Here is a 27,824-nt window from a genome sequence, read left to right on the forward strand (position 1 = left end):
TGACAACCTTAGGGGTCCTGTTACACCACAAATTGCTGAACTTTTATTCAGAAGAGAAGGTTCTTCTACATCACTTACATTCAGTTTTACTATCATTTCCACTGAAGCACATGGGGAAAAAGTATTTTTGACTTGCATAGAATTATTTGCATATAGAGGCTGATTAATCTCAATTTATTCCCTATTTGAACAAATAACTTTCTTTCTCCTAGGTACAGTATATGATGGTGTATAGCACTTTATTCTGTACTAGCGACTTGGCGCGTGCTACGCTGCGCGTTAGATGGCCACAGTTGAAGAACTCCCTGTTTAAACGCGGCTGCCAGTTGTGAACTGGGTCCTTCATCGCACCGCATTTGATTTTTGCATGGGAAACAAAATTTCAAAACAAAACCCATGATTCACGAAGTGTGGGACGCAGACTAATCAGAATCGTATACGTTGTGTAAATGGTTGTAAGGAAGAGGAGGATCATACCGTTGATGACGTCCTGTGCTTGTCGAGGGGGCATGTAGTGGTACTTCATTCTGAAGAGCAAAGCGATGTAGGTCATTTGAGTGGTCTTCATTAACTTCGTCAGTGACATGCAGCACGGTGTCATCGTGTCCGTCACCTTCATTGCACATAGTAATGTCTGTGGAGTCACACAATCCCATGGCATTCGAGTGGACAGAGTCGAGTACTTCTTGGTAAACAAGGTTCTGTGTGAAGTATTTATTAGTATCTTGTTGTAATTTCCCTTGACTTTTGCAAGGTAATATTTTGACTTTCACTTTTGGAAAACGTTTTCCTCTGGAGAAGGCGACATAGAGCTGGCCATGTGTGAAGACGGCTCAGGTAGGACTATACCTACAAGATGTAGATGTTTGACCCTGCGCCTTATTTATTGTAATAGCGTATGCCAATCGGAGTGGGAATTGCCTTCTGTGCATGTCAAAAGGCAGGTCAGAGTCATCCATAGTATCGAGACCTATCCTGGGGATGAAGACGTGTTGACCACAGTGTTTACCAGTGATTATGTTTGCTTCAAGTAAGTGGTCATGCGTAATGTGTCCTCTCTCTCTGTAGGGGTTTGTCTATTACGGTTGTTTTGCAATCGTAAGGACCTGTCGTCGGGTGTCTCATTGGCACGCTTTTGCCTCTTTCTTTTGCGATCACAGTGTAATCTGTCTTCTCTCTCTGTAGGGGTTTTAGTTGCCTTTCGTTGTGCGGCAGAGACGCGTCGTTGAGCTAATCTGTGTGAATGCTGAGTGTCCGTTTCTTGCGAGCGACTGGCACGCCTTTGCCTCTTTGCTTCATGATCACGCTGTAATGTGTCTTCTCTCGCAGCAGCAGGTTCAGTTGCCTTTCGTTTCGGCATTGTTCCGTAAGGTCTCCTCCGTACAAGTGCACATGGGTATCTGAAGACGGAAACGCATAGTGGGCTGGAAGGGAGAAAATAGAAAATCACGGCGTAAAACACACGAATTGGTGACCAGGGGAACCATCCGACTCAGATGCGGGGCTCGAAATACTCACGTGCACAAAGGGGAAAGAACGGAGGGGGGTAAGCAGGAATTCTGAGAGGGGAAGGACTGGGGCTTTTCTACGGGGGCGGCTATACAGCCAAAAGGAACCCGGACACGGACGCCGCGCTGGGCTTTTATTATATAGATTATGCAGTTGAACTTATATGTATGCTGCCATAACCTGGCATACTACAGTTTAAAGTAGTTTTGTTGTAATTGTGGAAGTCCAGATTAATGTACTGAGTTGTACAAATAATGCTTCAATGCTGATTTCAAAACTAATTTTCATCTATGCTTCAACTGTAAACTGTTTTGCAGGATGTATGTCACTTGTAGTGGTACCAATGGAAATGCTTTATAACCTAATGTTTTAAAATATTTATGCTACTTGTGCAGTGTTTTAAATTTTTATCATAAGTATCAGCCTTCCTGGGATAATCATTAAGGCATTTCGTAATTTTTGTTAATCTTTAAGATTCTCACTGCAAATAAGAATTTAACTTTAACAACCTGCTTTCTTCTTCCATTCATCCATCTATTTATTCATCTATTCACTTCTTTTGAAATATGAACATATTTTCTAAACTTGCTTATTCCCTTACAAGGTTCTGGAGAGTGAGAACTTACAAGTGCAGCACTGTGTACTGTATACTGCTGCTTTACAGAGCACACTACTGCATGTACTGTACCTATACAGTAATCTGAAATAGGAAACCAAATGGACAAGCTGTACACAGACTTGGAAATAATAATGGATATCTAGAGTTGTGAAGCAATGTGGTATCTTGGCTCTAAATATGCACACTGCCATTGATACTTTCTCTTTTTTTTATCTTTTTCTTGCCTGTGTATGTTTGTTAGCATTCAAAGAACAAAAGAGCACTCAGTAAAATGTATTCAGTGTAGGAAAGCATGGTAAGTCAGCCATTGAATCGGCTAATATAGTATCAGTTTCCATGTCAAAATGACTTGCAGTTTTCTAGTCTCACTCGATGGTATATATAAGTATATGCTAAAGCTGTCAGAGTTAACACATGCAATTAATTTTCAAAGGTATAATGCATTACTATTACTTAATCATGGTATTCAACATCTGTTGCTGTTTAAGTTAGTTGTGTTCAAACTAAGGAACTGCAGTTTCTGCGAGGTTGACGTTATTTAAAAAAAAAAAAATTCAAATTTTAAAGATTTACCTTAAATTGCCTAGTTTTTAAATAACGATATAGATAACTGAAAAAGTTCTTTAGTTGTTACATAAAAGTAGTCGTATAGCAATGTAGTTACACATGAAAGCAGTGGTCCTCAACCTGTGTGGTACACAAGGCAACCAAACAAAATTGAGTAAAAAGTGGGACATAAAAGAAGCATTGGTTAGACAGCAGCCGAACCGGTCTCTTCATGCTCAGCTGTGCTTCAGTTCCACTGTACCATCTCATGGTGCTCCCACTGCACTCCTCTTTCTCCCAACTTCATTCTTCTTTTTTTTTTTTTTTTGGGGCACTACCCATGCCAAATCTAATCTTCTGAAGCTCACATTGACTCTGAGGAAAGAGCTCCCATTCACTTTCACACCTCTTTGAGCAGATGAACACCAGGACAGTGAGTGCTTGGGAACCACACACCAAGAGCAAAGGGTGAGCGCTCTCTTTTTCATGATGCAGTGTGACTACTGTTAAGCTATCATGCTCTTCTTCACTTCATTGACTTCATGTTTGGAACCCTATTAACAATGGCTGAGAAAGATGAAATTTTCATCTGATTTAAAACTATCCAACATTGTTCAAAGGGCACAGTTGTTGATGTGTGTAAACTTAGTGCAGGCAAATATAAATATCACTTAAGTACAACATCCTTGGCTTATCAGTTAAGAGCTTAACATGCATAATGCCACTGTTAAAAACATTAAGCAACAATATTGGGGTAGACCACAATCCATGAATATTTATCTCAACTAATGTATGTGAAGGAAATAAAATTGAAAGCATTAACTACCACTATTAATGGATTGCATCAGACTGCAGACCTCTAAATATAGCTGAAGATGCAGGGCATGAGAGATGTCGTTTAGCGAAGACTGACAGTTCTTTCACATTACCTTCACATGAAAGAATTGTGTCTTGACAAAGTTTCAGTTGTTTCACTGGTGTTATAATCTGGACATAAAGCTGTAACTGCAACTAGTTGACATAAACTAAGAAAAATGTTGACAACTGTTACTGAAAAAGTATATTTAATTGGGTACTCAAGTCAGGAATTTCAAAAAAGCATATGCATAGTTTGGGAGATGGTTATGGATTTTTATTATTTACCTAATTTTGTGATGACCGCAGAGACAACGGAAAATTTTGTGGAGGTGGCCTGCTGGTACTTTGTCTATTTGTTGGAAACCCTGAGATGACCACAAATCCCTTCACATTTGTTGATTTATTCTTGCACTGCTGCCAAGACATTGGAAGCAAACTGTTCTATGGCTTCAGAATGCAAATCGGGACACATTTTAGATTTTCTGCCAAATGTACCTTGTTTGTCCCATCTCCATGGAATTTTTACCAGTCCTCTATTTGAAATAGAGTGATGGTAGAATTTTGTGCAACTATGTGTAGTCATTTGCTTTGTATGCACATTTTTCGAGAAAGATTAACTACAGTGCATCCGGAAAGTATTCACAGCGCATCACTTTTTCCACATTTTGTTATGTTACAGCCTTATTCCAAAATGGATTAAATTCGTTTTTTTCCTCAGAATTCTACACACAACACCCCATAATGACAACATGAAAAAAGTTTACTTGAGATTTTTGCAAATGTATTAAAAATAAAAAAAATTGAGAAAGCACATGTACATAAGTATTCACAGCCTTTGCTCAATACTTTGTCGATGCACCTTTGGCGGCAATTACAGCCTCAAGTCTTTTTGAATATGATGCCACAAGCTTGGCACACCTATCCTTGGCCAGTTTCACCCATTCCTCTTTGCAGCACCTCTCAAGCTCCATCAGGCTGGATGGGAAAGTCGGTGCACAGCCATTTTAAAATCTCTCCAGAGATGTTCAATCGGATTCAAGTCTGGGCTCTGGCTGGGCCACTCAAGGACATTCACAGAGTTGTCCGGAAGCCACTCCTTTGATATCTTGGCTGTGTGCTTAGGGTCGTTGTCCTGTTGAAAGACGAAAATACAGTATATCTGTAGAACTGGAACAAATAACTGTATCTTATATGTTCATTTGTAATGGGTAGTCCTCAATGATGTACACAATGTTATGATTGTGTTCCTTCTAACAGGCAGTTGAGGTAATCAGCCATCATAGTGATGGTGTGTCATTCAGAGAGTTGCCCTGTTTTGTAGTTATATCTATGTGCATGAAATTGTCTGTCATTCAGTGCACACGTTCTCCCATTATTCTGGCTTTTCTGCGCTTCCCAAACTTTTCTCTATGGTGGAGAGTGCCTTGAAGCATTATTACTATCGGCACCGCTACACTGCCAGGTCCAAGCAACCACTTGTTCTTTGACCTCACTTGCCTCAAAGACTATTGATTTGTCCTTTGTCAATCCCAGTTAATTGTTATGCTACTGAAAAACATTTTTTCATAGCTTTCTTGGTGTGCTATAGCAGCAGTACTAAGTGTCCCATGGTAGGTTTGTCTGGTATCCCCAGTTTGTGGTGCATAGTCTTATCTACCAGTATATAGTCTTCTTCTTCTTTTGGCTGCTCCCATTAGGGGTTGCCACATCAGATCATCTTTTTCCATATTTTCCTGTCCTCTGTATCTTGTTCTGCTACACCCATCACCTGCATGTCCTCTCTCACCACATCCATAAACTTTCTCTTAGGCCTTCCTCTTTTTCTCTTGCCTGGCAGCTCTATCCTTAGCATCCTTCTCTCAATATACTCAGCATCTCTCCTCTGCACATGTCCAAACCAGCACAATCTTGTCTCTCTGACTTTGCCTCCCAACCGTCCAACTTGAGCTGACCCTCTAATGTATTCATTTCTAATCCTATCCAACCTTGTCACACCCAATGCAAATCTTAGCATCTTTAACTCTGCCACCTCCATCTCTGTCTCCTGCTTTCTGGTCAGTGCCACCGTTTCCAACCCATATAACATAGCTGGTCTCACTACCATCCTGTAGACCTTCCCTTTTACTCTTGCTGATATCCATCTGTCACAAATCACTCCTGACACTCTTCTCCACCCATTCCACCTTGCCTGCACTCTCTTTTTCACCTCTCTTCCACAATCCCCATTATTTTGTACTGTTGATCCCAAGTATTTAAACTCATCCACCTTCGCCAACTCTGCTCCTTGCATCCTCACCATTCCACTGACCTCCCTCTCATTTACACACTTGTATTCTGTCTTGTTCCTACTGACCTTCATTCCTCTCCTCTCCAGAGCATGTCTCCACCTCTCCAGGGTCTCCTCAACCTGCTGCCTACTGTTGCTACAGATCACAGTGTCATCAGCAAACATCATAGTCCACGGGGACTCCTGTCTAATCTCATCTGTCAACCTGTCCATTACCATTGCAAATAAAGGGCTCAGAGCCGATCCCTGATGTAATCCCACCTCCACCTTGAATGCATCTGTCACTCCTACCATAGACCTACCGTTTTCCTCATACAATACCACAACTCCTCTCGAGGCACCCTGTCATATGCTTTCTCCAGGTCCACAAAGACGTAATGCAACTCCTTCTGGCCTTCTCTATACTTCTCCATCAACACCTTGAGAGCAAACATCACATCTGTGGTGCTCTTTCTTGGCATGAAACCATACTGCTGCTCACTAATCATCACCTCACTTCTTAACCTAGCTTCCACTACTCTTTCCCATACCTTCATGCTGTGGCTCATCAATTTATCCCCCTGTAGTTACTACAGTCCTGCACATCCCCCCTTATTCTGAAATATCAGCACTAGTACACTTCTTCTCCACTCCTCAGGCATCCTCTCACTTTCCAAGATTCCATTAAACAATCTGGTTAAAAACTCCACTGCCATCTCTCCTAAATACCTACATGCTTCCACAGATATGTCATCTGGACCAACGGCTTTTCCGTTCTTTATCCTCTTCATAGCTGTCTTTACTTCCTCCTTGCTAATCCGTTGCATTTCCTCATTCACTATCTCTACATCATCCAACCTCTTCTCTCTCTAGTTCTCTTCATTTATCAGCCTCTCAAAGTACTCTTTCCATCTGCTCAGCACACTCTCTCCTCGCTTGTGAGTACATTTCCATCTATATCCTTTATCACCCTAATCTGCTGCACATCTTTCCCAGCTCGGTCCCTCTGTCTAGCCAATCGGTACAGGTCCTTTTATCCCTCCTTAGTGTCCAACCTCTCGTACAACTCATCATACGCCTTTTCTTTAGCCTTCGTCACCTCTCCCTTCACCTTGCTCCTTATCTTCTTGTACTCTTCTCTACTTTCTGCATCTCTCTGACTATTCCACTTCTTCTTCACCATCCTCTTCCTCTGTATACTCTTCTGTATTTCCTCATTCCACCACCAGGTTTCCTTTTCCTCCTTCCTCTGTCCAGATGTCACGCCATGCACCCTTCTTGCTGTCACCCTTACTCCATCTACTGTAGTTTCTCAACTGTCTGGTAACTCTTCACCACCATCCAGTGCCCGTCTCACATTCTCCCTAAACTCACCCTTGCAGTCTTCCTTTTTCAACTTCCACCATTTGATCCTTGGCTCTGTCCTCACTCTCTTCCGCTTCTTGTTCTCCAATGTCATCCTACATACCACCATCCTATGCTGCTTAACTACACTTTACCCTGCCACCACTTTGCAGTCTTAAATCTCTTTCAGATTGACTCTTCTGCATAGGATGTAATCTACCTGTGTACATCTTCCGTCATTCTTGTACGTAACTCTATGTTCCTCTCTTCTTAAAATACGTATTCACCACAGCCATATCCATCCTTTTGGCAAAACCCACTATCCTCTGACCTTCTTCATTCCTCTCCTTGACACCATACCTACCCATCACCTCCTTGTCTCCTTTGTTCCCTTCACCAACATGTCCATTGAAATCTGCTCCAATCACCACTTTCTGTTCCTTAGGTACACTGTTCATCACTTCATCCAACTCACTCCAAAAATCTTCTTTTTCACCCATTGCACTCCCAACTTGCGGGGCATATGTACTAACAACATTCCTCATCACACCTCCATTTTCCAGCTTCATAATCATTACTCTGTCTGACACTCTTTTCACCTCCAAAACACTCTTGACATACTGTTTCTTCAGAATAACCCCTACCCCATTTCTCCTCCCATCCACACCATGATAGAACAATTTGAATCCACCTCTGATCCACCTGGCTTTATTCCCCTTCCATTTAGTCTCTTGCACGCACAATATATCAACCTTCCTTCTCTCCATCATATCTGCTAACTCTCTCCCCTTACCAGTCATACTGCCAACATTCAAAGTCCGTAACCTCAGTTCCACTTTCTTTGCCTTCCTGCTCTCCTCCTGCCTCTGGACACGTCTCCGCCCTCTCCTTCTCCTTCTTCGGCTAACAGTAGCCCAATTTCTGCCAGCACCCTGTTGGCTAACAGTACTGGTGACGGTCGTTGTTAATCCGGGTCTCGACCAGTCCGGTATGGAAATTTGTATTGTTGTCTGCATATTGTTTTTGCAAAATTTTACACTGGATTCCCTTCTGACGTAACCCTCCCCATTTATCCGGGCTTGGGACCGGCACAAAGAAACACACTGGTTTGTGCATCCCCTGTGGCTGGGTTGTCTACCTGTATATAGTGAGGAGAATATTTGAAAGAAAATTGTAAAATTTAAAGAAGTGTGTATAGTATTAATATTTTACTTTGGATCATTTTTATTTTCCCGATTTTGTTTCATTAGAATTCTGACATCCTTAGGTTAAAGTGGCTAAAGTGACAAAAAATAAAGTAGTATGTCTCTTTTTATGAGTCCTCAAAACAAGAATGGGTTATCTGTGTGTACTTGGATGGCTGATCCTATACATACTGGAATAGTGAGGGCAGATGTAGGTTCTCCTCCCTTGTCATTGTAAGGTAGTCTTTGAAGATGTATTTGAACCACTTTCTGTGCCCATCCCATCTTCTCTGACAACAGTGCAGCAGGGAGTGTAGGAGTTTTCTCATTAGTGAAATGTCAGGCTTTTTTAAGCAGGGCCCTTGTAGCGCAGTTAGTTTTGTGGGGTTATTGCCTCAATGCTATTTTTTTTTTCTTCAGTGAGAACATTGGAATTGGTACAGCAGTCCTCCCAGTTGATGCAGAAAATCTTCTGGAGGCAGCGCTTATAGAATCTCTCAAGCGTTTTTATATAACAGTGTTGGGTAAAGAAAACATACTTTGACAATAGTAGTGTAAATGACCCTACAGACCATCTATTTGAATAATATTCTTCATTTATGGCACAAAATAGCAAAGCTAACTAGGCTCAGCTTCACTTTTAGAAAGAAAATTATTTGAATTATTATTCAAAAATCATATTGGTTCTCAGAAATTGCATTACCTGGCTTCATACTTCTTAGTGAAGAAACAATTTGTCATTAGACAGATTACTTGTTCGTAAGCCAAATTAGTTGTAGAGTGAGATGCAACAAGTGTGAACAACACTTGCATTTTGACATTAGTTAATTGATTTCCCTTTCACCAGTTTTGCTTTTAGTCTTGTGTAGTCAAATTGGACTATGGATTTAAATGGCACTTTTCTAGCTATGGCCAAAGTTTCTTTGAGTGGCAGAAGTATTCTTAACTAACACTTGGCATTAGGTTAGTATTAAGCATAATTAATAAAATCTTTCTGTTTTGTGTTCTTGATATGCCTTTTCAAACAGTATCTGTGCTTTTGCTGATAAAACTTGAAATAAAAAAGTATTGCTCTAAACCAGGAGACCCGCTTGTTTATTCTTTTAAAAGGCAATTTAAAATGCGTTTTCGGGACAGCATTTAATATACCCTGACACTTTTTTTTTATTATTATTATTTATTTATTTATAACTCTTTCTGTCTGTTCTTTGTCTCTGTCCAAAAGCTTATTAAAACATACAGTATCACAAACTATATTATTTGTTTGTCTTCTAACATTTTGCATATTGTTCTGTTTATTGTTCCCTGTTTTAATGCAGAACTTTGTATTTCATGTGTTTTACCATTTACTTGGTCTGTAAAGCTTTAATACTAATAATTTTATTCATGTGCATCTGTTCCTTTTGTATCCTGTTGAATATTTATGAAGTTCTTTGAAAATGACAGAGGTTGCTATATAAATATAATTATTATTAACTAGTGTTACCATGTTATTTATAGATTCAGAATTACTCTGAAATAAAAGATGACATGGTATATATTTTTGCATCATTTAATTTCAAAGCTAGATTTATTTTGCATATGGCAAACATGACAAATTGCCTTTTCTCTTCAGGTACATTTGAAGAATTCTTTTTATACAGTATGTACAGTAGATAGCACATTGGCACAGCAGTTAGTGCTGCCGCCTCACAGCTCCAGCTGCCTCCGCTCATGGTCTGGAGACTGTTTGCATGAACTTTGTTTATTCTCTATCTGTCAGTTTTCTCCAGGTATTCCAGTCTTCCTCCTGTATGTTCATTCTGGACAGCAAAGGTTTCCTTCTGGCACACCTCCCATGGTGGTTAAAAACTACCTGTAGGGCCAGTGATGAAATTGTAGGCTGCTTTCAGCATCTTGCATTCTTCTCTTAAACTGTTGTTACTGTGCCAGTCTGGCCTATCCTAGGCAAGTCTGCAGTTGTTGGAAACCTCCTCAACTTGTAAATAATCTTCCGGACAGTGGAATGATTGATTGAAGTTGTTTGAAGTTCTTCCTAAATCCCTTCCCAGACTTTATAGGTATCTGTAACGTTCTTTCTGAAGGTGTCAAAGGGCTGTTTCTATCTAAGTAATAATGATAAAAAAACACTTCAGTAACAAAGAGCAAACCAAACTTAATGTCTGCGGTTTAAATAAGACAGTTGACTCCAAAATCCCCACAAATGTTCTAGTTGTTGGCAGCTGATCTGGTACACCTGATTGTATTTTAAGGTGTTTGAGGTAGTGATAAATGTAGGGCTGTACTTAAATATTCCACGTGCAAATCAGCATTTATATGTTTTTAAATTATACAATTGACTTTAAAATGTAAACATTCCTTGATGTTGGTATACTTATCTATGGATACTGTTTAAATGAAGATCAAATTTTGATATGTCTATATATGTTTAAAAAACAAAAAAAAATCATGGGGTGTACTAATTTTTTCATGTTTCACTTTCACTTCCAAAATTCCTCAGCGTTTAGTGCATACAACTAAAGCACGTGCCTCTCACTCTCTTCTCTGTTTGATGCAAATACATATATAAATAACTGTATCCAAAAAGTGACTTTACATTTTTATTAGCTGTTCTGTGTACTAAGCTAAATTATCCTGCAATTTATTTATAACCTCTAGACTTGTATTTCCATGCTAATCAAATTCATGGTCTTGCTGATAAAGGGAAAATGTACTAGTTTAATACTTTCTCGTCATATATTTTAAAACAATGCTTGGCTAGTGATGTCTAAAATTTAGACAGGACTTTCAAATGCATTTTTCATTTACAGATTCAGCTTTATGTTTTCCTTTTGTTTCGGCTTACTCTTTTTATATTCTACAAGAGAGTATGCAGTGCGTTTTATGTTCATTGACAGTTGATTTTTAAATGATGGAAGTATGTTAGATTTAACTTTTTTTTTTTCTTTGATACCAAGCTTAATATCAAAATGCTTTTTGCCCCGTAATATATCCAGGTTTATAATCTGCCTTGGATCACCTGAAACTGAATGTCCTTGCAAAGAGACCTTTTTTTCTTCTTGTTGTTGTTCTTATATTTTTACATTGAGGATATTAGATTTTTAATTATGTTTTCAGTCAAATAAAGAGTTTTAGTGAATGTGTACAGTTCATAAAGCTGTAAAAAAAAAATGAAATAAAAGATTTAATGCTACTTGTCACTAAAGCAAAATAAATTAATGAAAATGTTTTCCCTTAAGGCCAAACCCCTGTTTTTCTTTTTTTTTTCAGTTTGTAGCACTTGCTTATTAATCTATTTATTTATTTTGACATGTTACAGTTATAAAGGGCTTGTAGCAGAGGCTCTGAGGCAGCTGGTTGGAGAGCAGTGTTACAAACAGGACGTGGTGTTGGCCCCTGGATATTATACAGGTAATCCTCTCTTGACTTTCAGTGCTTGATATTGACAAGCAGACCTCTGCTGTTACCTGATTAGGGTAAAATTGTCAGGGCTGTGTACTAAAAGTATAAAGAAAATATGTTAATAACCAACAATTCCATCTGTTTTTTTATATTCGTTTATTTTGTTTTTTGGTGTGTGTGTTCACCAGCCTGAAAGGACTGAAAAATTGCAGGCTATTCCTTAAGCATGTGTTTTTTAGGACAGTATCTTCTACATGTCATGTAGGTGCTAGTCTAGCAGTTAATCCATACGGCTGTCAACAGACCTGGTTTGGTTGGAACTTCTAAAAACCCTTCTCATGTATAATTAATATATGTACAAAAATTAAAGGTATACACATGCAATACATTTTGTTCTGGTGACTGTTGATCAAAAGTGTATGAATAATTGTTTTTTCAAATGCAATATTTGCTGAAGCCAAAAATAAGCATTTAGAGTTGCCATTTAATTTTCCACATACATTTGTCGGATGTGAGAAATACAAAATGGAAACCTTAAAGGAAAACCAGGAAGAATATGCAGACCAGGCACAAATGGTACCCTAAACTTTAGGGAAGCATTAATGCCTAAGAAAAAAATACATTCATTTCATTATTTTTTATTTTTTACACCCACAGTGTTTTATCACAGAAAGACTTTGGTCTGTTCTTGAGGATTTTGAAGATTTTTTTAAATAAATTTTAGGTATTAAATAAATATTAGTGTCCGTGGATACAAATTATAAAGAAAATTAGCCATCTTTTTGTCAATGAGATCTGCATGTATCAACTCGTTTAATATTTGTTTCCATAAGCTAGCAATCCATGGGGTAGGGTCAGACTTTAAAATTCCGTAACATGATGTATCTTTCAATTGTCTCCAGCCTTCCGTTGAAAACTTAAGTGTGCCCATGACTACAAAACACCACTTTTATCTACTTGTCTGATAGTGATGTGTCATTTTCGAGATGGGATGGAGCATTGTTTTCAGTGGTGGTAATATTATAACTTGACATTTATGAATCATAAAGTCCAGTAGAGGCCTTCAAACTATGAACACCATCAAAGTTTAGGCTGACTTTTGTGTACTGTTGTAATAAACATGAGAAGATAAAATAGAGCTACTGGTTAGCACACCTCGAGTTTGCTGAGGACAAAAGTGCTTACTTTCTTGTTTCTTTTATTATTCTTTGAAATGTTGAATACTCCTATGTAACTCATTGATGGTTTTTGTGTGTGTACTGTGGTTGTAGATTTCCTTCTATGGATCAACAGTTCAGGAAATGTACTGCAGATCAAAGGGACCATTGCTGCCAGTTCCTCCAGCACACCCAGTGCAAACTCTGTTGTTGGTCATTGTTCAATTCCTCCCAAAACCTTGGACTCTCAATCTGCAGTACTGGCTCTCACCTCAGAGTTTCAGAAGTTCTCTCCATTTTCTCCAACTTCAGTTGATGACAGTTCAGATAAACGAATACCAGAGGACCTAGTACAGGAGGTGTCTTTTCTTTCCCATCATATGCGCCCACCTCCTTCTTCAGGAGGTACATTGGGTCAGAGAATGGGAAATGGGAATGGTTCATTGGAATATAGCTCTTATTACCCACCTTCCAATTACTACACAAGTCTGACTAAGGAACAGTCATTGGAAAGCCAGGACAGCTCAACCCTCAGCAGCCCTTCAGACTGTCTAACACAAGCTGGAAGTAGTGGGGTGGTGGGAGTAGCAGAGTGCTCACCAGTGCTTTCAGGTTCTTCGCTCTTCCAGTTTCCTATTGGAAAAATCCTGGAAGGTGATGCATCCTCCCAAGGCCAGGAGCATGAACTGCCCAGCTTTTATGAAACCTACCCGGATGGGGGTGACCTTAGTGGTGCTGACAAAGAGGTGCTGAGTCCTGCATCACCACTACAGCTGCATAGCCCAGGATGTCAAACTGACCAGGATAGGAGGTCTGCAGAGCACATGGAGGAAGTCAAAAGGTGAGTTCTGGCGAATTCTATCATAGACATTTGAAAGCTAATTGTGTTTTCTAAAAAAAAAACAGGTTTCGCCTGTTGATAAGGCTCTGCTGAGAGTTCCTAAAATAAAAGCTGGGCAGTAAATATATGCTTAGACGTACTGTACGTTAAGTTTGGTCAGCTTGGGCTCTGACTTATATTGGCTATTGATTGTTCCCCCTCCTCCCCCATTTATCTATTTCTACTTTCAACCCAGGAAGCCCTTTCCACCAGTCCAATGTCTCATGACAGTTGTAAATTAAGACATTCACGTAGCCCATGTATTTTATTAACAATGTTGAATAAAGAAAGGAAATACCGAACATGATTTATAGCTGGTGTCCACAGTACAAAATGTGCTTACTGTTAACAAACCCCTTATTTATCAGTGCTACAAATTGACTTAATCTTTATTTTTATTTGTTCAAATTGAATTGATGATAAAGTCGTGACATCTTTATTTTATACATTTGTAGAGTTATATGGAAAAAAATTTTTTTTCACATTTAAACGTAAAAATAGCAATTTTGATTGCAACAGTCCTGGCCCGTGTGTGGCTGGGTAAGAGACATCTGTTGTGCAGTGGAAGGTTGGTTCTTTCTTTATGGCTTAATGAAGGTTCCAGGCTTATCACAGGTGGGCAGCGCTTAATCACAACACCACTGAGTGATTTCCTGCACTGAGGCAAATCTGATGAATAAAAACCACTTTTTTTGTCACCAATACTTGTAGACCTGCTTTAATTAATTTATTTTTTTATTTTTTTAAAAAACAATCAAATGTATTAAAAAGCGTTTGTCAGATGTTTTTGCAAATTTCGGTGCATTATTTTAAAAGAAATGTAATGCTCTTTAATAGCTTCTAGCCTGTTCGGTGCAAATCTTTTAGCATTGCCAAAAACCAGAACTGGAATTTTACCAAAAAATGTAAACTGCATTTGGAGAAATGCATTGTCATAGAAGTAGAGGTAATAGTAGTAATAATACTGTCATATTTACCGAGTGCAATGCAGTTCTCTAGCTGAATACTGGATACATAATAAACAACACAACCACAATAATGAGATGGAAATTCACTTATCAGATTTCATCCTCCTTCACATTAATACCACAAAAGATTACAGCATAGAATAAGCGGCTTAATTATAAAGAATACAAAGAGTACCAGCTGGGTTTTCACTACTTGCCAATCTCCCACTGTCTCTTCACACAGTTCTCTCAGCTTAAAAAAATAATATAAGAATTAGCAATACAATGTGCTACATTAAAATTACAAGCCAGAGACTATTCATTCCATTATGTTGGTTATTTTAGTTTATAGTGCTGCTGTCACAATATAAGATACAAATATTTTTAAAAAGCTGTTAGTGTTTTGTCATCAGCTACATGCCCCAGATTCCCATAACCCTTTGACATTAACTAACCAGAGTATTAAAAACACAATCTTTAGATCACTGGTTTAATTTTGAAGTGAGTGGCAGAGATTGATTCCCGAAAATACTTACTAAAGCTTGTTGTCAGAACTGCTTCTGCTTTCCAAAGAAAGACTTCCTGTCATTTTTTAAATTTAAATTATATTTTTATTACCAAACCGTATACATTACAAAAGAAGCGTTGTTTGTATGACCGTAAAAACATCCATTTCAGTGAGACAAAATGGAAAGTCTGTTTCATCAAAAGTATTTGGAAAAATATTTCAGAAAAAATAAAATAGGAAAATTAATAAAAAATATCGTGAAATGTGACAATTAATACAAATAATATGCAAGAATAAATAAATGTGTCACAAAGTACATGTTTTTTTCTCATTAATGTCTTCATGTATTTATTGAATTCTTTATTTCAGTGATACCTCACACAACTTGAAATATGCCATGAAATTAAATCTGTCAATTTCGCCTGTCAAGCTTGAAAGGGTGGGCTTAAGCATGTGCAGCTTTTTGATTAATGAATCATCTATAGAGCAGGCATAGATCTTCAGTTATCAAATGCCAGATTTACAACAAACAACTCCGATGCAGACTTCTTAGAGGATGACAAAGTCGGGGCTTCTTGAATGAAAGTAGCCGCTTTGCACAGTCATTCTGAGCAGCTGTTTGTTGCAGTCATGTCTGCCACAGACTTGCAGTCACATCTCTGACAATGTTCTTTGCTTGCGTTAAGAATCCTGTGGCTCATAAGCATGCTCAAAGCTAGGACTGCAAGTCTGTGACAGACGCAAGTGCAAAGGAAAAGTTGCCAACAATTACTGGGAGAAATGACAACTTTAATTCCAAAAGATGTTTAATTCATCATCTACAATGGCATATAAAAGTTTGGGCACCCTTGCTTAAAATGTATGTTACTGTGAATAGTTAAGTGAGCAGGAGATGAGCTGATCACCAAAAGGTATAAAGTTAAAGATTACATACAGTACTGTGCAAAAGTTTTAGGCAGGTGTGAAAAAATGCTGTAAACAAAGAATGCTTTTAGAAATATAAATGATTGCATTTTGTAAATTGATAACAATAAACAAAGTGAGCGAACAAAAGAAAAATCTAAATCAAATCAATATATGGTGTTACTACCTTTTGCCTTCAAACCAGCATCAATTCTTATAGGTACACTTGCACAAAGTCAGGGATTTTGTAGGATTCTTGTCAGGTGTATGATCAACCAATCATACCAAACAGGTGCTAATGATCATCAATGTCACACGTAGGTTGAAACACAGTCATTAACTGAAACAAAAACAGCTGTGTAGGAGGCTTAAAACTAGGTGAGGAACAGCCAAACTCTGCTACCAAGGTGAGGTTGTGGAAGACAGTTTCATGTCATGGCAAGATTGAGCACAGAAACAAGACACAAGGTAGTTATACTGCATCAGCAAGGTCTCTCCCAGACAAAGATTTCAAAGCAGACTGGGGTTTCAAGATGTGCTGTTCAAACTCTTTTGAAGAAGCACAAAGAAACGGGCAACATTGAGGATCGTATATGCAGTGGTCGGCCAAGGAAACATAGTGCAGCAGATGAAAGACACATCAAGCTTATTACCCTTCGAAATCGGAAGATGTCCAGCAGTGCCATCAGCTCAGAACTGGCAGAAACCAGTGGGACCCAGGTACACCCATCTACTGTCCGGAGAAGTCTGGCCAGAAGTGGTCTTCATGGAAGAGTTGCAGCCATACCTCCGCCGTGGAAACAAGGCCAAGCGACTCAAGTATGCACGAAAACATAGGAACTGGGGTGCAGAAAAATGGCAGCAGGTGCTCTGGACTGATGAGTCAAAATTTGAAATATTTGGCTATAGCAGAAGGCAGTTTGTTCGTCAAAGGGCTGGAGAGCGGTACAATAATGAGTGTCTGCAGGCAACAGTGAAGCATGGTGGAGGTTCCTTGAACGTTTGGGGCTGCATTTCTGCAAAAGGAGTTGGAGATTTGGTCAGGATTAATGGTGTTCTAAATGCTGAGAAATACAGGCAGATACTTATCCATCATGCAATACCATCAGGGAGGCGTATGATTGGCCCCAAATTTATTCTGCAGCAGGACAACGACCCCAAACATACAGCCAAAGTCATTAAGAACTATCTTCAGCGTAAAGAAGAACAAGAAGTCCTGGAAGTGATGGTATGGCCCCCACAGAGCCCTGATCTCAACATCATCGAGTGTGTCTGCGATTACATGAAGAGACAGAAGGATGTGAGGAAGCCTACATCCACAGAAGATCTGTGGTTAGTTCTCCAAGATGTTTGGAACAACCTACCAGCCGAGTTCCTTCAAAAACTGTGTGCAAGTGTACCTAGAAGAATTGATGCTGTTTTGAAGGCAAAGTGTGGTCACACCAAATATTGATTTGATTTAGATTTCTCTTTTGTTCATTCACTGCATTTTGTTGATTGATGAAAATAAATGATTAACAGTTCCATTTTTGAAAGCATTCTTTGTTTACAGCATTTTTTCACACCTGCCTAAAACTTTTGCACAGTACTGTATTTATTTAATATTTGAAGCAAAAATACATTTTATTTCCATCATTCAGAGGTATAAAATAGCAAAAAAAAAATGAAAAGGGCATGAAGCAAAAGTTTGGGCACACGACATGGTCAGTACTTAGTAACACCCCCTTTAGCAAGTACTTCAGCTTGTAAAAATACTTGGGGTATTTTTGCCCATTCAACCCTCTAAAAGGCTTCTAATTCTGAAAGATTATTGGGCCATCTTGCATGATCTGCTCATTTTGAGATCTATTCACAGATCTATTCACGGGGGACTGTGATAGATGGTGTGATGTTTGCTTCCAAAATTTGCTGGTATTTATTTAAATCCATTCTTCCCTCCACCATTGACATGTTCCCTGTACCACTGGCTGTAACACAAGTTCCTTGATCAAACCCAAAGCATGATCAATCTACTCCCTTGCTTAGTAGTTGAAGTGTTCTTTTCCTAGAATTCAGCCCCCTTTTTTCTCCAAACATACCTTTGCACATTGTGGCTAAAAATTTCTACTTTGACTTCATCAGTCCACAGGACTTGTTTACAAAATGCCTCAGGCTTGTTTTAGATGTTCATTTGCAAACTTAAGGTGCTGATTCTGCTGACTGTACCTTGAAGGTCATATTTGTTGAGGTGTCACTCCACAGTAGAATAGTGCACCACCACTCCAGAGTCTGCTAAATCTTCCTGAAGGTCTTTTGCAGTCAAATGGTGGTTTTTATTTGCCTTTCTGGCAATCCAGCAGACCTCAACTTGACCTCCCATGTTCCTGTTAACTTAAAACCATTACAAACAGAGGAAACATCTACCTGAAAACACTTTACCATCTTCTTGTAGCCTTTTCCTGCTTTGTGGGCATCAATTATTTTATTTTTAAATGCTGATCATCTGCTTAGAGGAGGCTATGGCTGCTTATTGCTGGGACAAGGTTTGAGGAGTCTGAATTTTTTTGGCTTTGCAATTTGTATCACTGGGAGCTTCCTATCGATGACTGTGAACAACCCATAGCCCTGACAAGCAAATGAAGGTCTGAGACCTTGGGAAAAGTTATCTGAGACCCCCTATATCTTGGGGTGCCCAGACTTTTGCATGATGCTCTATTTCTTTTTTCACTGTACAATTATATAAAATATAAACAATACACTAATCTTGCATAACATGCTGAAAAGAAATGTCATCTTTATGCCTCTTGGTGATCAGTTCATGTTCTGCACACTTAACTATTCACAGTAACAGACATTTTAAGCAAGGGTGCCTGAATTTTTGCATGCCACCTTATATACTGTATATACACTCAGTGGTCACTTTATTAGGTACACCTTGCTAGTAGCGGGTTGGACACCCTTTTTCCTTCAGAACTGTCGTAATTCTTTGTGGCATAGATTCATCAAGGTGCTGGAAACTTTGCTCAGGGATTTTGGTCCACATTGTCATGATAGCATCACGCAGTTGCTGCAAATCCATAATGCGAATCTCCCGTTCCACCACACCCCAGAGGTGCTCAATTGGATTGAGATTTGGTAACTGTGGAGGCCATTTGAGTACAGTGAACTCATTGTCATATTCAAGAAAGCATTTTGAGATGATTTTAGCTTTGTGACATGCCATGTTATCCTTCTGGAAGTAGTCATCAGAAGATGGGTACACTGCAGCCATAAAGGGATGGGTATGGTGAGCAACAATACTCAGGTAGGCTGTGGCATTTAAACAGTGCTCAAGTGGTACTAAAGGGCTCAAAGTGTGCCAAGAAACTATCCCTCGCACCATTACATTACCATCACCAGCCTGAACTGTTGATATAAGGCAGGATGGATCCAAACTTTCATGTTGTTGATTCCAAATTCGGCCCCTTCCATCCGAATATCGTGGCAGAAATCGAGACTCATCAGGCCAGGCATGTTTTTCCAATCTTCTGTTGTCCAATTTTAGTGATCCCGTGCAAATTGTAGCCTCAGTTGCCTGTTTTTAGCTGACAAAAGTGGCACCCGGTGTTGACTCCTGCTGCTGTAGCCCATCTGCTTCAGGGTTCAATGTGCATTCAGAGATGCTCTTCTGCATACCTCGGTTATAATGAGTGGTTATATGAGTTACTGTTGCATTTCTATCCTCTCAAACCAGTTTGCCCATTTTCCTATAGGTATTTTCACCCAGAGAACTGCTGCTCACTAGATATTTTTCCTTTTTCTGACCTCTTTCTATAAACCCTAGAGATGGTTTATACTCGGATGAAATACTCAGACCAGCACTTCTGGAACCAACAAATGCCAAGTTCAAAGTCACTTAACTCCCCTTTCCTCCCCATTCTGATGCTTGGTTTGAACTACAGCAGGCCCTCTTGACTATGTCTGCATGCCTAAATACAATGAGTTGCTGCCATGTGATTGGCTGATTAGGTATTTGTGTTAACAAGCAATTTAACAGATGTACCTAATAAAGTGGCTGAGTGAGTGTGTGTGTGTGTGTGTGTGTGTGTGTGTGTGTGTGTGTGTGTGTGTGTATATGTATATACACATATATAAATTTGATATGGAGAACCCAGATAAACAAATGAGACAAAAATATCATACTTGGTCATTTATTTTTTGAGGAAAATAAAATATTAGGGTGAATTCTTTAAAACTCACGGTTTAACCCCTCCACAGATGTTATACTAACAAGCTATAAATTTGGCATATCGTTTAAGACATCTACTTTGCACAGGGCAAAAGTAAATTTTTCCACAACATTTCTTTTGGGTTAAGGTCAGGAATTTGACTTGGCCATTCTAAAACCTTATTTTATTCTTCTTCAACCACCTTTTAACCTTTGGTAGAACAACTTGTGTGCTTGGGGTTGTTATCTTTCTGCATGACCCAGTTTCTATTGAGATGTAGTCCATGAACAGAACTTCTGACATTTTCCTTTAGAATTTGTTGGTATAATTCAGAATTCATTTTCCCATCCACAATGGCAAGCTGTCATGGCCCAGATGAAGCAAAAAAGGCCCAAAGCATGATACTACCACTACCATGATTCACAGATGTGATGAGGTTCCTATGGAGGAAGAAAAACACTGCATTCCAGCAAACATTTGAACCAAGAAATTGTATTTTGGTCTAATCTGTCCATAAAACATTACTCCGCTAGCTTTCAGGCTTTTCCACATGCTCTTCAGCAAACTATAGATGGAAAGCAATGTTTTTTTTTTTTTCTTTCTTTCTTGTTATCATGTCATGCACACTGTTGTCTGTTGTTCCCCTGAAGGTGGACTCATGAACAGTAACATTAACCATTGTGAGAGGGGCTATTAGTTACTTAGAGGTTACCCTTGGTTCTTTTGTGATCTCACAGACAATCACACACCTTGCCCTTGGAATGATCTTTGTTGGTTGACTATTCCTGGAGAGAGTAACAATAGTCTTAAACTACTTCCATTTGTGTATAATCAGTCTGACTGTGGATTGGTGCAGTCCAAACTCTTTAGAGATGGTTTTGTAGCCTTTCCCAACAATTCTTTTTCTGAGGTCCTCTGAAATGCCCTTTGTCTGTGGCATGATACACTGATACTGCACATACGTGTTTGAAGATGAAGCCCTTGATAGAGCACTATTCTCTTAATATAAACAGGGTGCCCGTTCACACCGGATTATTATCACATGACTGATGACACCTGACTTTAATCTCACCTTCAGATTACCTGCTAGGTTCACATACTTTTGCCACTCACAGATATGTAATACTCGGTGATTTTCCTCAATAAATAAATACCAAGTACAGTGGAACCTTGGATTGCGAGCACATGTCAAAGCGAATTTCCCCATAAGAAATAATAGAAACTCAGATGATTCGTTCCACAACCCAAACTATTCATATAAAAATGATTAACACAAAATATAAAGTAAAAATACATAAAATAAATTAACCTGCACTTTACCTTTGAAATGAATCGTGGCTGGTGTGAGGGAGACTAGAGAAGAGGGTTATTGTGTAGGACGACTTTCACTCTAACTAATGGAATCCCTGCTATCTGTTGGCTCACTGGAATCTGCAGGCTCCCAGCGCTGTGGCAGTTCGCCGTAACAGCGAATCCGAAAAGATTGCGGAGATGCTGTAAGCGCCTACCATTGATGGGTGATACAAGGAAAATTATAAATGCAGGGCACAGTACTACTTGGCCACTAACCTTGCCCCGACCTTGCCTGATTGCTTGGTCTCTGTATAGGAGAGTGGCAGATCCCGCGACAATAAATAACCGTGCTGTTCCTGTTTCACGGGGAATAAAGCTGGTGTTGCTAAAGTACTGAGACTCGGCTTCGTGTTTTGGGGTGCAAGACAACGACTCACATGTTACAACACATACAGTACACGTGGTCACAATGCTAAACAGTATACACTCGTACGGATGTTAACTATGAGTGATACATGCCAACTGAGACCGAGAATGGGAGACGATTACCCACAATCCCTAAGTGAGAGAGAAGAACCATCAGCTCAGTTGTGATTACTTGACGCTTGGCAGACAAAGCGTATACGTACTACTCATATTGCAAGACCTTGCTTGTTTATCAAGTCAAAATTTATTACAAATTTTAGCTCATCTTTCAAAACACTCGCAATCCAAGGTTTTGCTGTACAATGTTTTTGTCTCATTTGTTCAGCTGGTTCTCTATATCTGCTTTTAGGACTTTTGTGAAAATCTGATGTTGTAAGTCATTTATGCAGGAATATGAAAACTACTGAAGGGTTCACTATCATTCAAGCACCACTGTATATAATAAAACATATATAGGCTGTTGTTATATTAGAAATTAATCGATTATTTTAATCAAAGACATTTTAAATAAGCACCTGTACATATTAAATTATTTCAGTTAGCTTCTTGAACAGTTTTGTGTAACAGAGAACGCCCAATGTCCACCAAACAACTTGCTATAATATTTGGCAAAATCATATGGTAGGCAGTATTTTATGTTACAGGACAATCCCCTATTCTAAGGGACGGGGGTGTGTAGATGAAGGTCTTTATCAGGAGACAATACAAGAAATGATCAATTGCTGGTGATCTGCTATTATTTATATGCATTTATGTATAAACATTATGTATAAAATGCATACGTATATGTCCTTAACAAAAGAAAATCTTGTACTAATAATACTCTTAGCTAAGCTCACCTCTCTTTGCAGATCCTCAGCTCAGCAGGTGCTATACCAGCATATTATGCAGCCACAGTTTAAAGTCCTCTTGGTTCCGACTAAGAAGTAAAAATTTATATTACAAGAACATCTCCAAGTATTTGCAATAAAGTTGACATCTGTTCAGCTTTGGTATTTCTCACCTTTGAACTTGCCCTTTTTTTCTCAGGGTGGTTATATCCGTGAATGACAAGTGGCATTATTGTCACAATTCAGATGTGTTGGTGGGCTCGCGAGCCATGAGGGACCGACACCTTCATCTTCTTGGCTATATTATCCTGCAGGTAATCCTCTAATTTTTTTTTTTTTTTTACTTTTGTTTTTCTTATATAATGTAAAAGTGAAACTTTAACCACTTCTAAATTGAGTAAATATTTAAAGAATGAAAAGTAATAAGGAGATTAAATATGTCCATTTTAACTTTTCCTCCAGAACTCTTTTTTTGTATTTTCCTTCATTTCTACGGTAAATTCAGTAAGTCAAATAAGTTGAGTTTAAAGAGTTCAGATACAGTTAAAATAATAACCATTTATTGTTTTTATTATTATATTTCAGTTACTATGTAATTATGCTAATCTCAGAATTTTTTTTAGTGTATGCAGCAATCATTAAAAAAATGTTTTATGATCTGATTATTCAGAAATAAGAGTTGTGATGGCTCTTCACATAAACCACCTGCCATGGGATTTGCTTGTATTTGACGTTTTTTTTTCCAGCTGGTGTAGCACGGGGTGGGCACACATCAGTGGGTTGCTGACCAAATGCCACCTGTTTGTTGCTATTTACACTTAAATGATAGACCAACCATATTGTCAAAAGCTGGATGAGCATTTTCTGGAAACCTCAAGGAAAATGTTTGAGAAATAAAGAAATAACCTTGAATAGCAAAAAAATCAAAATGATAGTGGAAGTCTAACAGTTTCTGGTTGGACAAAGTAATTTTGTTCCAGTGAATGGGAACAGCACAGAAATGATGAGGAGTGCCCGCAGCAAAATATTCATTTTGTTTTCTTTAGACCTCATCAATTACGACTCAATAATATTTAAAGTATACCTGCAGTATTTTTCAAGTCAAAGGAATGTTTTACGATCTTGGTATACATTAATTTGCTACAGGATTTTTGTTTTTTCAAATAAAGTGTTATTTTATTAAAACAAAATATTGTGCCTGCTCTTGTGGTTGAAAATGGCGCCTACAGGGCACTGGTCCAAATAAAAACCCTTAAAACTCTACCAATACATTAATTTTCAAGCCACGAAAGTTCTCAAGTATTTATCCACACCTTGAAATTTCACACATATTGTTAAACACTATATGCCTTTTGTTTTGTGTGACAAGAATTTTGAAATAAGATGTTTTACTTCCAGTTCCCATTGTTTCCCATAACAAGTCTCAGAAACGTCAAAGGCATTCTTTTTTTTCTTTTTTGGTTCCCGTATGAACCTTGTTTTATACCAAAAGAACTGACATGGCATTTCTTTTAATTTATTTTTTTTTAGACAGTAAAACTGTGTGAGAAATGTTATAAGCCATTAAGCAAATATAAGTTGTTACCAGAACCAAGATGCTAAAACCATAACTCATCTTGATAAATAGTATGCTATGAATCATTAACCAGAAAGATTGATCAAAGTTTTTTGGCAATGTGCAGGTCGATCTTCGAGTACCACATCAGTATAAGAGAAGGAGGTGTGTGCCTTTGCAAGCATAATAATTAGCCACATGCAGATAAACAACAGACTTTGAAGAAGCCTGACAGGCCCCCTAAACCACCCCAACACAGGAAACACAATGAAATAATAATAATAATAATGAAAGGTTTATTACTGCTTACAAGACATTTCTATCTTTTTAATTGAAGAAAAAGTGCAAAGTATCAGCACAAACAGTTTGGAGAGCCTTCAGCATGACTTCAACAAATAGAACAAACAAGCGGCTTCAATCATGACATGCCACTTTGAATTTTCTGGCTTTAAAAGACCTACATATTTTTTCCAACTTTTGACTATGATTTCGGCATTTCTGCTTTGTTTTGAGGAAATCTATGATTGTGCATCTCTGACTGCATACCGCCTTATTTGATATCCTGGTGTTGCAGTGGTTAGCACTTTGGCCAAAATAATCAGTCTAGTACAATTAGCAGATGTTTCTCTAGCCCTCAGGGACACTTTAAAGACGACTGCACCATTATTTTTCAGTCACATCTAGTTCAGTTAGTTCTTCCCCATTGACTTCAGTGCACTTCTGCGAATATCGCAAACATTCCCCTGATTTTGGGAACTCATGGCAAAGCAAACTCTGCAATGTTTGCTCCTCATTAGTAATGAGTGATATGTCATACTGCATTGCGTCATGGGGCATGGATGCCAGCTTTAGATGAATGTACAGTTTTGTTTTCAACAAGGTCCGGTAGTACTAATGAATTCCACAAAAAACCGCAATGCTGAAAGCAAAAGAAAATGTACAAAGTAAGGGAGAAGAACAAGGATGAAGGATTGTACTCGGACAGATTGAATCAGGATTAGTGCTGGCATGATATGAACATTTTGCCTTTGGTACCGATACCAGCTTTCGCACCTCCAGTACTGATACCAAAACGATATCGAAGCAAAAAATGGAAAAGCCAGTCTCTCTGCACACACATGCATGATAAGGTAATCTTTTTCTTTTTAGTTGCGTCAAGATCTGACTGACTTCCCTGTACAGTCGGTCCCCCACTTCCTCTCTTGTCCTCGCATGTGCTGCTCCTACACGTGAGCTGTGCTAGTATTGCAGTCAAGCAAATTCTTACTCCCACTGTTAGCCGCTTTCCAGCATGTACTCGCCCTTCGTTCACTTTCCATCAAAGGATCACAGACTCTCAAGTAGAATATTGTAATAATAATCATGCCCATGTTTTATTTGTTTTCAGTTCTGTGTTTTTAATATGTCATCCTTGAAAAGACTGACTTCAGTAATGAGATGATTCTTCATCAACTGCAGTTTTATAACTGATTTTAATTGACAAGTATAAATTCAACTTGAATTTTCATGTCATTTAGTGCCTTATGCAAACAAATGTGCAATAAATAAATTTTAAAAAGACGTTTGACTTTTAGCATTTATCCCAGTGTTTCTTGAAATTCAGCTTTGACTAGAAGTTTTGCATCACTAGATGCGTTTACCAGTAAGAGAGAAAGGTGCAGACTGAGCCGAAATACAGGAGAGCGTCTCATTCTGTTCATCGAAGTGCGTCTCCTCTGTCTGCGCTGAGCTCTCAAGATGTCCAGTTATTCCGGCACGGCTTTACTGAGGGGACACTCCATCGAGCTCACTTGAGTTGATCGCAGAGGACTTTTTTTTCCTGTTTTTTTTACAAGGGCACTGCCTATTGAATGAGTTTAAAAGATATGGCGCAGTGATGAATGTTTTTGGTAGCTATTCTCGCTCTTTATGCTTGACATTTTCCAGTTTTCCCACAAAGACAAAACCTAATGCTTTATATCGCCTCAACATTGCGTGTACACAGTTATTGGATTTATGTTGACCAAAGAAATGTCCATTCATACGCAGATGAGCATTCTTGCCCTCCCTGTTCTTGTTCAGCCAGCATCCCCCACCAGTGCTCTTTATTTGACATTTATGCCAGCTGGAATATGTTCCCGTGCCAATTTAAATCTTTTTGTTGAAGAACATAAAAAAGGCAGAACTGAATGCAAGTTAAGAGTCAGAAGTCTGTGGTAGTTTGGCTTGACGAGCCATCTGAATGGTGGCTTTGAAGACTTTGTGTTAATCTACAGGCCCGAGCTGCCATGCTGGTTAACAAGGAGGGTGGGCTTGGGTGGCAGCACACGTTTAGGGGCATTCATTATGAAGGAAATGGTATTTGACTTTTTTTTTTTTCTTTCCCCCCCTCATTTAGCTGCCGTATCATGAGTTGGAAAAGCTGAATGGAATTGAAGAAGTGAAGCAGTACCTCCACAAAAAGCTCCTGGATGTGCCCTTATGACACGCGGCGCACAGCTGGCTGAGGCCTGCGACCGGGGCAGCCAGAGCTCCCTTTAAATAGTAATAACGGTGTGACACACTGGAGGGCAGTCTAAGCACCGTGCCCTCCGTCTAAGCTTGGCAGTGAGGGATGGGATGCTGGGGTAATAACATTTTTAACTGTTTATTTCCTTTTTTATGTTAGATTTTCTCGTTTATTGCACGTAGGCTGCAAATTGGTCTTGGCAGTGAGACACTTGCAGTGGGCAGGTTGTTGAGGCAAATGGCCCCCTAAAGACATGTTTGTGACTCCTGGTAGTGACAAGTTGGGCCCTTAGCAGCACGTAGGATTTGGGAGGACTGACTTCAGAATTAGTGGGTCGGCAGAAGAACGGCCAGATGACAAAGCTAACATATCTGAGAATCAATGAGACGGCTTTTTTTTGTTGTTGTTGTTTTTTTGTTTCCTTCAGATTTAAAGCTCTTTTAAAATATTTTTACACTTTCATCTTTCCATTCACAGTAGTAAACCACCACTTATACTGTGTGCATTCATTTAACACTGTAAGTTATTATTATTTTTTTCTTTCGATTATTTGTAAACCTAATGGAGGACGACATACACTGTAATTTATTGCTGTTTTTGGAATGATTGGGATACTGGTGGGGGTGTGGGATTGTGTGAGAAAAAGAGAGGTTTGTCTATATATACATATAAAATGATAGAGAAAATACAAATATATATATAAATATATATAGAAAGAAAGAGAGAGGGAAAGAGAGGGACGTGAATTCATGGAGATCCCAGACTGTTCTTTGTGGAGGGATGAAGGAACAGTTGGTAAACCAGACCAAAACACAAGTTCTCATTAAATTCTGGGTGCATTTTGAATTGCATGGTAAACTTCTAACCCATCCGAGGTGTGGGGAACGGGTCTGCGTTCTAAATAAATCCCAGTTTTACCTTT

General features: G+C 38.9%; 1 protein-coding gene across 1 annotated transcript in view; it reads left to right on the plus strand.

Annotated features, from left to right (window-relative positions):
- Positions 1-27,824, plus strand: part of fastk (Fas-activated serine/threonine kinase) — an 87,171-nt gene extending 59,347 nt beyond the window's left edge. Inside the window, exons 7-10 of the mRNA XM_028803864.2 lie at positions 11,646-11,737; positions 13,000-13,726; positions 23,059-23,173; positions 26,792-27,824. Of these exons, the coding sequence (XP_028659697.1) occupies positions 11,646-11,737; positions 13,000-13,726; positions 23,059-23,173; positions 26,792-26,878 (1,021 nt within the window). The 3' untranslated portion in view covers positions 26,879-27,824. The remainder of the gene's footprint in view (positions 1-11,645; positions 11,738-12,999; positions 13,727-23,058; positions 23,174-26,791) is intronic.

Source organism: Erpetoichthys calabaricus, chromosome 6 (assembly GCF_900747795.2).
Source record: "Erpetoichthys calabaricus chromosome 6, fErpCal1.3, whole genome shotgun sequence".
Taxonomy (NCBI): domain Eukaryota; kingdom Metazoa; phylum Chordata; class Cladistia; order Polypteriformes; family Polypteridae; genus Erpetoichthys; species Erpetoichthys calabaricus.